The sequence below is a fragment of the Mugil cephalus genome, chromosome 20 (assembly GCF_022458985.1).
Source record: "Mugil cephalus isolate CIBA_MC_2020 chromosome 20, CIBA_Mcephalus_1.1, whole genome shotgun sequence".
NCBI lineage: Eukaryota > Metazoa > Chordata > Actinopteri > Mugiliformes > Mugilidae > Mugil > Mugil cephalus.
The window spans coordinates 10,271,857-10,284,569 of NC_061789.1; the positions used below are offsets into that span (position 1 = coordinate 10,271,857).

General features: G+C 43.2%; 1 protein-coding gene across 1 annotated transcript; it reads left to right on the top strand.

Moving 5' to 3' along the window:
* The first annotated feature begins 111 nt into the window (after positions 1-111).
* On the top strand, positions 112-5,661 carry hoxb2a (homeobox B2a). Its single transcript, XM_047571244.1, has 2 exons — positions 112-2,587; positions 4,077-5,661. Exons 1-2 carry the CDS (start codon positions 2,104-2,106, stop codon positions 4,943-4,945), a joined length of 1,353 nt encoding a protein of 450 aa, XP_047427200.1. The 5' UTR covers positions 112-2,103; the 3' UTR covers positions 4,946-5,661.
* Positions 5,662-12,713: the final 7,052 nt, after the last annotated feature.

Here is a 12,713-nt window from a genome sequence, read left to right on the forward strand (position 1 = left end):
AAAACCTAAAATTAAAAATAAAATAAGATAAAATAAAATAAGAGTAACAATCCTCCATGTTTAGTCGACCAATCCACGCTCTCCGTGTCAGGGCTGCAATTAAAGAACGCTCTCCACAGAAAAAAAAATAAAAAATCCTGGACTGTTTTACATTTTACAAATAAAATAAATAAATATATTTCAAATTAATAAAAATAAATAAAAAGAGTAGAAGCGGCGCTGGGTATTGTTGGTGCTGGAGCTCCGTCAGCAGCTTGCTGGCTGTTGTGTGGGCTTGTGTTTGGTGTGTGCTCATGCAGCCTCGGCCTACTCGCTGCCTGCGCCTTTCTGCTGCGCTCAATGGACCCCACTCCCACACACATTTCTGCTTTCCTTCTCAGAGGCTTAATGAGAATAAGAAAGGGGGGAAGCGAGCTAAATATATTCTGTCCATTTGTCCCCGATATTTGAGCCGGCGTTTTTTTTTTTTTTTTTTTTTTTTAATTATTTATTTAAATAGGTAAAATAATCCCGCGTGCGGTGCGTATTCGCCGCGCGTAAACGCGGTGTAAAACACAAACGCTAAATCGTGGAGCTAAAAGGAGAGAGGCAGAGGAACTGGAGGTTTCCTTGTTATTTAGGGTGAGAGAGGGGCTGCTGTCAGGCTCTTTGCATGGAGGAAAGATTGATCACCGCACTTCTTTTTTTCCCACTCGGGGCGCTTCGGGCCCTCCCCAAAATATCCTCTGCTAAACTCCCGAGCTCTTGATATTTATAAAAAAAAATCTCCATGTGCATCCTGTTGAATCTGGAGGGCCACTCAGCGCGCCCTCGCTTACTGTTAGCGTCTATATCACTGCTGCTGCATTATTGCTTTAATTCTAAGGTGAAGCTGGAGGCTGCGGCTCTACGTGTTCTCCAGCTGCACGGAGCGACCTCGCTGTGAACTCTCTCTCTCTCCCTCTCTGCGTAAACACACCGAACATTTTTAACACACACATCACAGTGGAGAGAGGGGGTGAGAGAGGAACCAGGGTATCTTGCAAGAACTTTGGAGCCTTCGAGAAGAGGCTATTTTAGGGTGAGTTTATATTTAGACAATATTTAGGTTTCTCTCTCTCACACACACACACGCATACACGCAGCTATTTGTCATACACAAATGAACGAGTCTATTAAGTACAAAATCGTACACTTACACATCAACAGGCTTCTCTCTGCCTCCCCTCAAATCTAAGCATCTGTCTAGTCTGATCTGTTAGAAGCCCAACTGCTCCATCTGCGCTACCGCTCAGCAGAAATCTTCACCATCCTCTCCTCCTGAGCTGCCGCGCCATCTAAAAACCCCTCTCCCAAGTTTTCTGTGTTTAAGTTGGGGGATTTTCGGCCTGTGTCACACTTTATAAGATTAATGAGCCGAGTGCTGTAAACAGATTTTTTTTTTCCCTCAAGGAGACATATTGTAAACGGCGCAGGCCAGCTCCGTTCACCTAACGGCAACCGTCATTACATCACCCAAAAAAAGGCTGGGGAGAAATGTCCGAGAGATGCTCTATTGTTTGCGCGTATAGGCCTATCACCGGGCCAGGATGCGCCGACCCGCCGCCTACACGGCGCACATGGCGACCGGCAGCCCTTCTCCGTTTTTTTTTTCCTCTCAAGAATTCACCCCCCGTTACGACAAAACAATAGCGGCTATCCTGTGATATAGCCCCTCTATGCCACAGCATTTGGTGGAAAATAATAATGCTGCTTCCCACAGCCATCGCCGCCGCCAGGCCCGGATCCCCGATTGGCTGGCTCTGGTCACATGACCAGGAATTGGCTGCAATTTCGCCCCATAGTTCTTCAGTTTAGCCTACCCAGGTCCCCATACGCTAGTAATATCACCAATATACACAATTATTATATAGCCACCGCATTTACGCCATTGCGGTCGGGAGCCTACATGCTCGTGCGGTTTTTTTTTTCATTTCCTTTTTATTTTTTTGAGAAGCCATATTGTGCAGCGTGCGTGTGGGAGCGTGCGTGCGTGCATGTGTTTTGTTTTTTTGTTTTTTTTATTTTGTGCAAGGGATTGTTCGGGGTCTCGCCGTTTGAGGGTGAAACTGGTTTGAGGGAGCTATGAATTTTGAATTTGAGAGGGAGATCGGTTTTATAAACAGCCAGCCGTCCCTAGCAGAGTGCCTGACGTCCTTCCCCGCCGTCCTGGAGTCATTTCAAACTTCATCAATCAAGGAGTCGACAGTAATTCCGCCTCCCTTCGAGCACACCATCCCCAGCCTCAGCCCCTGCACAGCCAGCCAGCCGAGACCGGCTGCTAGGAGCCAACAGAACCGGAGAACCTCCGCCACTAATGGCCTCCAGACGCACCACCGAGCCGCCCAGCAGCCCTGCCCGCCCGGCCAGGCCCCTGCGCCGGGCACGGCCACCGCGGCCGGTCCGCTGGCGCACGAGTTCCCCTGGATGAAGGAGAAGAAATCATCCAAGAAGTGCCCCAAGCCTGGAAGCAGCTCTAGCGGCGGCGGTTCCACAATCCCCCCCGCCTCGTCCTCCCCATCACCAACCGCCTCTGGGTACGCTTCGACGGGAATCGAGTCACCCACAGGTCGGTACTCTGAGATGCAGGGGGGCCAATATGTACGTGTGTTTTTACGTGTGTGCAGTGTTGGGATTGTGCAGCATGTTCTATGATTTTCCGTTTGCATCCTAATTTGAGAAATAAGTCATCATTACGCATTGCATGGATTTAGTTGGATGACATTGTCTTTTCTCCCCCTGTGTGTGAGTGTGTGTGTGTATTGTGCAGTGCTGTGATGCTGTGTCAACAGGGAAGCCATATCTAGACCACTGCATTATGCTGCAGTGCTTTGCACACTCTTTCATCATGCATCCAAAAAGGCTAAAACAAACACCTGAGACACGTCCCAATCCCACTCATTTAAATGAATAATGTGTAGCTTCAGTTCAGCTGGATTGAGTGCAGCCCTTCCGCGGAGGCATAGTGTATTTCTCCACATTCTATAGCTCAAATTTCCTAAATGCATCCCTTTATATCGTGCGTAAAGACGCACAGAGGGAGATTGTTTTTATTCTTATTTAATCACCTCTGCATTTGACTGCTGCAGCAGCCGGTATCGTTTACTTTTTTCGGTGTAGTTTCAGAGCAGCAGCATCATCCTGGTATTATATATTCATAACACAACTGAGATGGTCGCCATATTGGATGGAGGTAGGGAAAATAATGGCGAGGCGAAGCGAGTGGACAAAAAAATATGGTGGGGGTTGGGGAGGGGTGCTATAAGCTACATCCACACAGGAAATACACTGCACACAATTTGATTTTCTGGAGCTTAGGTCATTTTTTTTGTCTCTCACACTGACCTCCACTACAATCAGTGCATTCTTTTCTCTCTTTTTTTTCTGCTTCCCCCCCACAAAATCACAGCCCCATTCATTTCTAATGGAAATTCTTATTTCTTCCTTTCTCGGCCAATTTCCTGCCGTTCCCGGTCTCATTCAAAAAAACATATTCAGGGTTTCAGTTATGTTGCTTGACAGATACCGCCACGTTCGTTTCACATCGACATTCCCACATTTCCACACACATTTCCTTCCACTCCCGTGATTTATTTAGGTCCCTCTCTTTACATTTCTCTGATCACACTCTGCCTCAGCCTCTCACAGCAGGCTCGCCTGCACTACAGGACTTACAGGAGAGAAACACACTTTGGCATCATCTGTCTTTATCTGTACTTTGTGTCTCTATTTTTTTCCTTTCCTTTCTTCAAGCGCCAAATTGGCCGTTTGTACAGTTATGACTTTGGCTGCCACTGTAATTGGAAGGTGTATTTTTATGAGACTTTTTGTGTTTTATTACGCACAGAAGAGCCGAGGGGATTTCAGCTCGATGCTGAAGAAAATTATTTCTCGCATGCAATAAACCTGGAGGTTTTACGCGGTCCTCGTGGAGTAGATTAAAATGCAAAGTTTAAATGAAATATAAAATGAAAATAAAAGATTACATTTTGCGCCAATAAATCGCCCACATAATTTTTTTCCTCTGTGCGTCTCCATTTGTCTTTGCTTCCGTGCAGATCCGAGCCAGGCCGGTCTGGACGGTGGAGGAGCCGGGTCCCGCCGGCTACGCACGGCATACACCAACACACAGCTGCTGGAGCTGGAGAAAGAGTTCCACTTCAACAAGTACCTATGCCGGCCGAGGAGGGTGGAGATCGCGGCTCTTTTGGATCTCACTGAGCGCCAGGTTAAAGTTTGGTTCCAGAACCGACGGATGAAACACAAGCGCCAGACCACGCACCACAGGGACGGCAGCGGAGGGAGCCACGAACCCGGCGACCCGGGCGGGTTCGAGCCGCTCGAAGGCGCCGATGCTTCCTCCCCGTACTCGAGCCAGCCGCTGGAAGCTTCTGGGACCGGGGAGGCTGCGTCGGAGGGCGAGCTGGGGGGCGGCAATCCATCTTCCGCTGCTTCCACCGCCTACGCTAATGACAGCGGGGACAATGCACAACCCACGCCGGAGGAGGGAGGCCGTTTGAGCCTTCCCGAACGCCCACCGCTGCCCGGGGCATCTGGTTCCTCCGACTCAGCTGCGACGCACCACTCCCCGCCGGCGTTCGCCGCCACGAACTCCGCAGAGAACCCCGGTGGCCTGATGCAGCTGAGCGAGTCCGGGCCCGCAGCAGCAGCGGCGGCCGACTCATCATTCCCCGAACAGCGGGACTCCTCCATCGCCCCCGCCGCCTCATCTGCTCCTCCCGCAGCGTCCTCCTCCTCCTCCTCCTCCTCGACCGCGCTCCCCGACTTGACCTTCTTTGCCGGGGACGCATGCCTGTCACCCAGCCTGCAGAGCTCCCTGGACAGCCCGGTGGACTTCTCCGAGGAGGACTTCGACTTATTCACAAGCACACTGTGCACCATAGACCTGCAGCACCTCAACTTCTGAGGCAGGCTTTTCAACATAAAATAGAACTAATAAATAAAACGCGACAAGGAGCGGACGGACAGGCCCGTGTGGATGAACAATCGGAGCGGATGGGACGACACTCGGCGAGGACTCACTTGTTTAAAGAAAAACATCTCGTCAACATTCCTGAAACATTTCTGATTTTCTGAATTAATTTCGTTCTTGAAAATATGTTTTTTTTTCCTCTCTTGCTGGTTTTATTTTGAATCTATAATGTAGTTTTAAGGGATTTTATTTTAAACGTCGAAAGGAAATAGAGTATTTTCTTTATCTCGATCGAAACGTTGTGGATTTTTTTTTCCCTCCGCTTGTCCAAATTTCAGGTATTAATTACCCTTCTTGTTTTTTTAATTTTTTTTCCCCCATTTGGTAAAAGGATTAGGAAGAATCAAAAATTCTCCGTGTGTGTGGATTTGTTTCCTCTATACTCCATTCTAGTGCAGCTTCATGGATCCTCAATAACTTCTCAGGAAACTGTTCACAGAGTCTAGGAGCAGAGAGTTGGGACTGCTTTTTTCGGGAAATCTAAACTGAAGAATGGATCGACTCTTTCTCTCTCCGAGCAGAGGTTTAGACCCCAGTTTATTTATTGAGATTCTTTAATAGTGAAAATCCAAAATTATTTATTGTACATATATTTTCATAGTGGAATAATGATAATAATAATAACAATAATAAAAACACACAAACATTTACGATGTGGCCCACGTGGTTTTGTTTTATAGCTATTAATTAAGATACCGAATTGCATGGTAATCTTCTGATCTTCTAAGACTCTGTATTTATCTATTTTACGGTATTAATAATGTAGTATAAATTTAGGGTGGTTATAATTAAGATTTTATAATTACTAACAATAGCTAGTGAGAAATATTTTATTTTTACACAACAAACTTTACTATTAGACTACAACCCAGCCTGTAACGATTAAGTGCAAGTAAATGTTAATTTATTAATATTATTCTTATTTTTTTATTATTATTATCGGACCTAAATAGCTGTTTTCTTGCTCATTTTTCTTTTTAAAATGACATTCCTTTTAAAATACTTGTAGTTTTCCCACACTGGCTTGAAATAGCGCAGCGTGAATGTGTTTACACAGAGATAACCCTGACATTGGGTGGGGGGATAGGGAGATATTTTCCAGAGCTGATAAAAGCAGATTTAGGCAAGCACGGTTAGACCTCTGAGCCGGGGCTAACGGTTAGCACAGGTTAGCATAGGTTAGCATAGCAGGCCCTCCACCAGAAAAGCAGGGCTAAGAGCAACAATGTAGCATTTTTTTTGTAATGGCCGTGTTTTAGGCAGGGAGATAAAGTAACAGGACTCACCTAAAATTAAAACTGTGTGCGTATGTGTGTGGACATAAGCTGCAGCCTGGCAACGCGGTGTCCGCCCGGTTATTACGCTAGCAGAGGGACTGTGAAGCTAACCGCGAGTTAGCACGGCTAGCGCCCTGCCATTAGTGTGTGCGGACACGATGCTAACCATGGTGCTAACTACCTGCTCCTCCTCCCGCGGAGTCAAAATGGCGCTGAAGACAAAGCAGGATGTGAACAATGAGCAGTGGCAGCCATTACAGGATGACTGGTTCACTGTGACAGGCATAGTGAATGTGTGTGTGTGTTTGTGTGGGAGGGGAGAGAGCAAGTCGGGAAGGCAGAATAATGACTAGCTTTTTTTAGGCTGTAAGACAGGTTTATGGCTCAATAATAATAAAAATATATATATACACAATTTTACATAAAAAGTCCACAGTTGGAAGAAATACTTAGACACTTATACAAAAGATAAATAACTAGGAAATTACACATCATTAACATGACTATAAGTTAGTAATTGACATCAAATGCATATCTTAAAAGGCTACAACTGAAATCAAATATAGGCTTTTGTCTGTACAATTTATTCACAGTCAATACCTTATTCTTAAAATACTTCCAAAATAGTAGCTGTGTCATGTAACACTTTACAGAAACGGCAGGGTCGTGGCCCATAGTTTAATAAGCCCTGCTGAATGTCCAGCCAAGCTCGCCTATTAAATGATACGAGATAACGTCTTCCAAAAAATGTCCAGAAACGCATAAAACAAAGCATTCCGTTAAGTCTGGAAGAACTGCAAACTACAGAAATATTACTGCTTCCAAACAATGAGCAAAAACATTTACTCACATGGGCTCTCTAGGCTATTTAGCTACAATAGCAGGAGTGAGCTGTGGTAAATCATATCATAAAAAGATTACTGATTTCCACTGTATTTCTGATTACCTATTAATGTAATTGACCTATATTAAGTCAAAGTACTGGTCAGCGAAAACAATGATGTTGCAATGATAAAACATACATAATAGCAGTGAGACAAAACCATCTGAGATTCATTAAAATTTTAAAAGTATTTCCCATGGGAACCAACAATTATTACAGCTTAACACTGTTCTGCAGCAGGATGCAATAGCTCTATATAATTTCATATAACTTAGTTATTAATGACATTATCTGAACTTTTCATAAAACTGCTGAACCACATCCTGCACTGAGCAGTAGATGTGTTTTCAGTTTCATAATTTAGAGTTTGTCATCTTAAAGAGAAAAAGTCACCCATCATATTAAACTAAGCCTTCAAGTATAAGGATGTGTAGCCATAAAAGATATATAAAAATACTTATAGTAATTCCGATTGGAACAAGCAATACAAAAATGATTACTGGTGGTAAGTGCCTTAGGCCTATATAAAATGAAGTGCTACATCAACAGTTAGGCTTTACTCGAAAATACAGTAAAAATAACAGAAATCTACAAAAAAGCATTTCAAACTTGATGTAAAAGCTAAATACTTAACAATAAAATTCAACTGTACTTAAAACATCCCCCTTTGCTAATACAAAGTCAAGTATGTGCAGCAATAAGATTTAATTCCGGTTGACAAAATTACCTCTCACTCTGATTATGGATTTATGTGAATGTTCTGTACTGTTTGGATAATAACAAAGGCGGCAAATTTAAGTTGGGCAGTTTGTAGAGTCCTAGAAAAAGTAATTTTGTGTCAGTATAAGGGAAAAACAATGTTGGGCTGTCATACTGCCAAGAGAAAGCAGCAGTGGTCCCAGAGTAGAACCATGGGGAACTCCGTGGAAAACAAACCCAGTACCCAGAAAGTACAGGAAAAATGCTATTTCAATCATATACAAGTTTAATAATTAAATAATTAACCTTGAATTCCCACTGCTTAAGCCATTAACTTTAAATAAAATGCTCCAACAAAATTCTAAGATCTAAAACAAAGGAGTTGGCCATCTGCTGGTCACTTAAGAAATATTCAAGGATATCCAGTGTGGCTCTTGTTTTCCATTTGTTTACAAGTGCTTGACACAAATTAAAATTAGGGTTTGACTGGGAACAGAACTCCTAGTGAACTAACTGGTGTACTGTACATCATAATAGCAATACAGATACTGCACTGGTATCGAGATTCCAATCTTCTAATTCTAATCTTTGCACAAATATATAAATATAAATTATATATGGTTAGACATGGTGAATATTAATTTCAGAAGATAGAACAGAATTTAGATTTAAAACATGTCAGAATATCTACCATTTACTCGACCAGTATGTAAATACTGTAGTGATTAGACCTAGAACACACTTCGGTCATTGTATTATTGGGTTGAGTATTCAATACAACATTCCTTGCATTCTCCCATTGTCCCAAGGAAAGTAAAAACTGACAATGTTGGTTACATTGTAAAACACCACACAGGAATTCAGTGGGAAAAAAGTCATCTTTCCTCAGTTACTGAATATAAATATGACACTTACATTTAAACTAAATTCAACTTTAATACTTTAAGACCTCTTATAATAATGCACAGAAGTTCAACTTGAAGTCTTGACTTGCAATGATTAGAGCTGCTGAGATTAGAAGGTGTGAAATGACATGCCAAAACCACAAATTGCTCATTGACAGCATGTGACGTGACTTGGCTGTTACTCATATACTGTTAGATGATACTACTCTGAATTAGCACACTTTGTGAATTTCCAGTATGTATTATTTTTTTAATGGTAGAAACTGTTGCAGGGATAAAAACCTGCAGAAACTGTGCTCAACAGTAGAAAAGAAAAACAGTTGTGGATTCACAGGTTTGATTGAAACCAAGTGAAACTAGAAAGCCCACTGTGACACTAGAAAGCAGCAATCATAAGTCTTCACAGACACCACCAATAGTGGGAGACTTGAACGATTTAAACAGCTGTAAAAGTTCAAAACAAAACTGGAGAAGACTCAAAGCAGGTGGTCCTGGGTTGACAAGTAGGTACCCCACGAATCAATCCACACTTGAGTGAGAGAGGTCAGTTCAGACTGTCTCATTAGGAAGGGATCATGTCATAGTTTACTTGTGTACAATTGTACAGGAAGCCATAATATCCATTAAAAAAAAAAGTGCATTGGCTATGAAACTGCAGACTGGGACAAACGGTGTACAGTCACTGCAACAGTCTTTCTCTCTCTCTCCCCTATAACCATCCATCTAAGTGTATCTTGTAGACAAAGAGATTACAGCCGAGTACATCTCTATGCTGGGAGACATATCTCACCTTCTGAGTGCCTGAATGTGTGTGTGAGGGAGAGGTGGTGTGTGTGTGTGTTCCAATAATCTCTCTCTCTCCTGGCTGTCACCGCCTGTCGGCCTGCTGCCATGCTGTAATGCGCGGACTGCTCCTTTATCTCTTGCATCACCGTCACCATCACTGTTATGATTTCTTCCTCGGCGTGTGTGTGTGTGTGATGTTGCATAACTCAGGCGTGATATATCACCCACTTAGCAGCGGTGGTGAAATCCACGAGCGGAGGATTTTTATCATCCAGGGCGTCAAGAGGAAACTTTACTCTCTAGACACACGGGCCGTCGTACTCTACTGCTGAGGCACGAACTTTGCTGCTGACACACGAGGCAAAAATGATGGGATTAAGTAGAAATTGAAGCAGTGTCTATTAACCTACTGCAGTAATGTGGCAAACTGTTGCTAGATCTAACAAGGCACGGGCTTCAGTAGCAATGAATTATTTGCACTCTTCTTAAATGCTTCTGCAAACACCTTTTTAGCACAGCTCATCATTTGGTGATCACTTCTGCAGACTCAAGATTTCTGGAGATAAGCACAGAAGTTCTAGGCAGACTAAGGGTGGGTATTGGCAAGGACTTAACGATACGTATCACGGTACTCGAGTCACGATACAATACATTACTATTAAGAGATTCAAAATCGATAATGTATCGGAAGAAAAAATATCGCGATATATGGTAATATATCGCAATATTTTTTCCCACCCCCAGACATTGGCTAGATGGACAGATGGCTGGGTTTGAAATTTTTAAAGGGTGCACTGTTATCTACATATACAATAATTCACTGCATAATACGTATATATACAAGTTGTTTAGTACTGAACCCTTAACAGACAACTTGCTGAAACAAGTTTACACACCAACCGAATATCAATTAATATTAAAGAAAAAGACTGCTAATCATGGACTTTCTTTATATAATAATAGTGTTTCTTAGTGTTGACGTTTATGAATTAGAATAACATCCAATACTTGCAGGTGCATTTGTGATGGTTAGCGGCAAAATACTTAAAATCGCATTCAAAAGCTTTGACCTCTTGTACCTTGTATCCTATTATGACGAGTTAAACATTCTCAGATAACATAAAAAAACATGTATACTTTTTTTTTTTATCCTATCTCCTTTCATGTCCGCAAGCATAATTTATTTGAGGCTTTGTTGTATCTAAAAAAAAAAAAAAAAATGTACCCTTCCACCCTTCACCACACTGAACCAAAATGGCCACCGGGTGTGAGACGGATCAGGTTTAAAGACAGGATACAGAGTATCAAAGCGGGGTCATGGCTGAAAAACAGGCGAGCGGCGTTCGCACTTGTACGTGCTGAGCGCGTGTCACATGAGTGTGAACAGCAAGCCGTTCCTTTGCACTTTGCATTGGGACGGTGGTTTTATCAGCATCCACTGAGCTGGATTCTGAACTTCTATCCATTCTTCTAGGTGAGCCAAAGGCGCGGGATCAATGCATCAGCCTCCGAGGACTCCATTGACATACAGCTTTGGTTTGTGTGTGTGTGCGATAGGGAGAGAGGTTGGATGGCTGGGCCCACGCATGCAAACACACACAACTGTACGTGTATTGAGTTGTCAGGTGGGGGCCTTGGAGGATCCACACCAAACACAAATCACTCTGTGAAATGTGCGTGATGCTGCACCGAATTCCCCGCTCGGTCTGTCTAATAGGTCAATAAAGAACCAAGGGACCTGCGCAGACAATTGTCAGTCAATTCAACTGCACCAATTAACAGCCTCTAAATGGACTGCTGAGTGGTCGACTCGGTCCGCTAAGTAGCAGCCATGGATTTTAAGCTAAAACTGTCTGAGAAATAATCAAACGATGAAGTGGCAATTAAAAAAACACGGCAAAAAAACTGCTGGGTGTCATATTATGGTAATATGTGCTTTTCAGAGTTCAGAGCAACACGGACTGATCGCTGGGTGTCAGGACACGGACCTCGGGCTCGAAACTGCGTCTATGTTAAGAGCGGGTGTATTTTAAAACGCTGCTTTCTATTAAAAATGTCTCCACAGCAGGCGTCTCCGTTTCTTCCAGGAAATACTGCAGGCCAGGATGAAACAACAAATCAGGTTACGCTCGAGATGCGCGAACGAGCCACCCACGGAAAAACAACAAGGGAGTTTTGGGTCTCGCAAAGCTGCGATTTTCTTTTTGCAGACTTCCAGAAAACAAGGAAATGCCGCAAAACTATTGTATCTACAAGTCAGTTTTCCACATATACTTCAAAACCAAAACATTTAGCGATTTATTACACAGGCTAGTGAAGCCATGGTCTTCAGACATGTTGTAAAAACAAACAGGTAAGTCAAATTCCTTGGCATTCTTACTGCCTGCGTTGTTATAAGTAGGACAAATGGTAAATAATTTGCAAGAGAAATACAACTAAAGTAAATAAGTTGGCAAAAGTATTACTATAATTATTATTTTGGCAATTTTAGTATTCCGTAGAAGGTCTGTTAAAAGAGTTTAAGTCATGAAAAGATATGGAAAGCAAAAGAAGATGTATCTATTGTCTACTTGTTATCCTGTACCACATAGATTCACGGCATGCAGTCTAATTTCATTAGCAGATTCATTCAATTTAAAATGACGGTGTTAAGAACCCATGACAGAGAGAGAAAAAAAACAATTAAAAAGTTGAGTCTGGGCCACCCCAACACTTTCCCTCCCCACTGGGTGAAATGTGTGTAAATGTTATTAATAACGGTTAATAAATGCTGTTAAGCGTCTGCATCGGCGGCTCGGGTTTCAGAGCTAATGCAACTACATCAGCAGTCTCCTCTCTTTCTTTCACCCCGTCAGGGCCCATCCTTCACTCTCGCTTCTGTATCATCTTTCACAATTTTCAGAAAGCCCCTCGAATCACACGGGCGCACGCGCACGCACGCATCTCCTCTCTTTTCCAGGAATGCTGGAGCATAACTTCCTGCTTCTGCAGTCATTTGACCTGTCTGACGGGGCTGTTAGAAGAGACCGAGACAGCGGGACAGGAAGCTTACCCGCCGAGTCACGGGCGCAAACTGCCCACTGTTGTTTCTCCGATTTGTAATTGTAGCTTCTTAACTGATCTGGATCCAGTCCAGTGATGCATGGCCATCA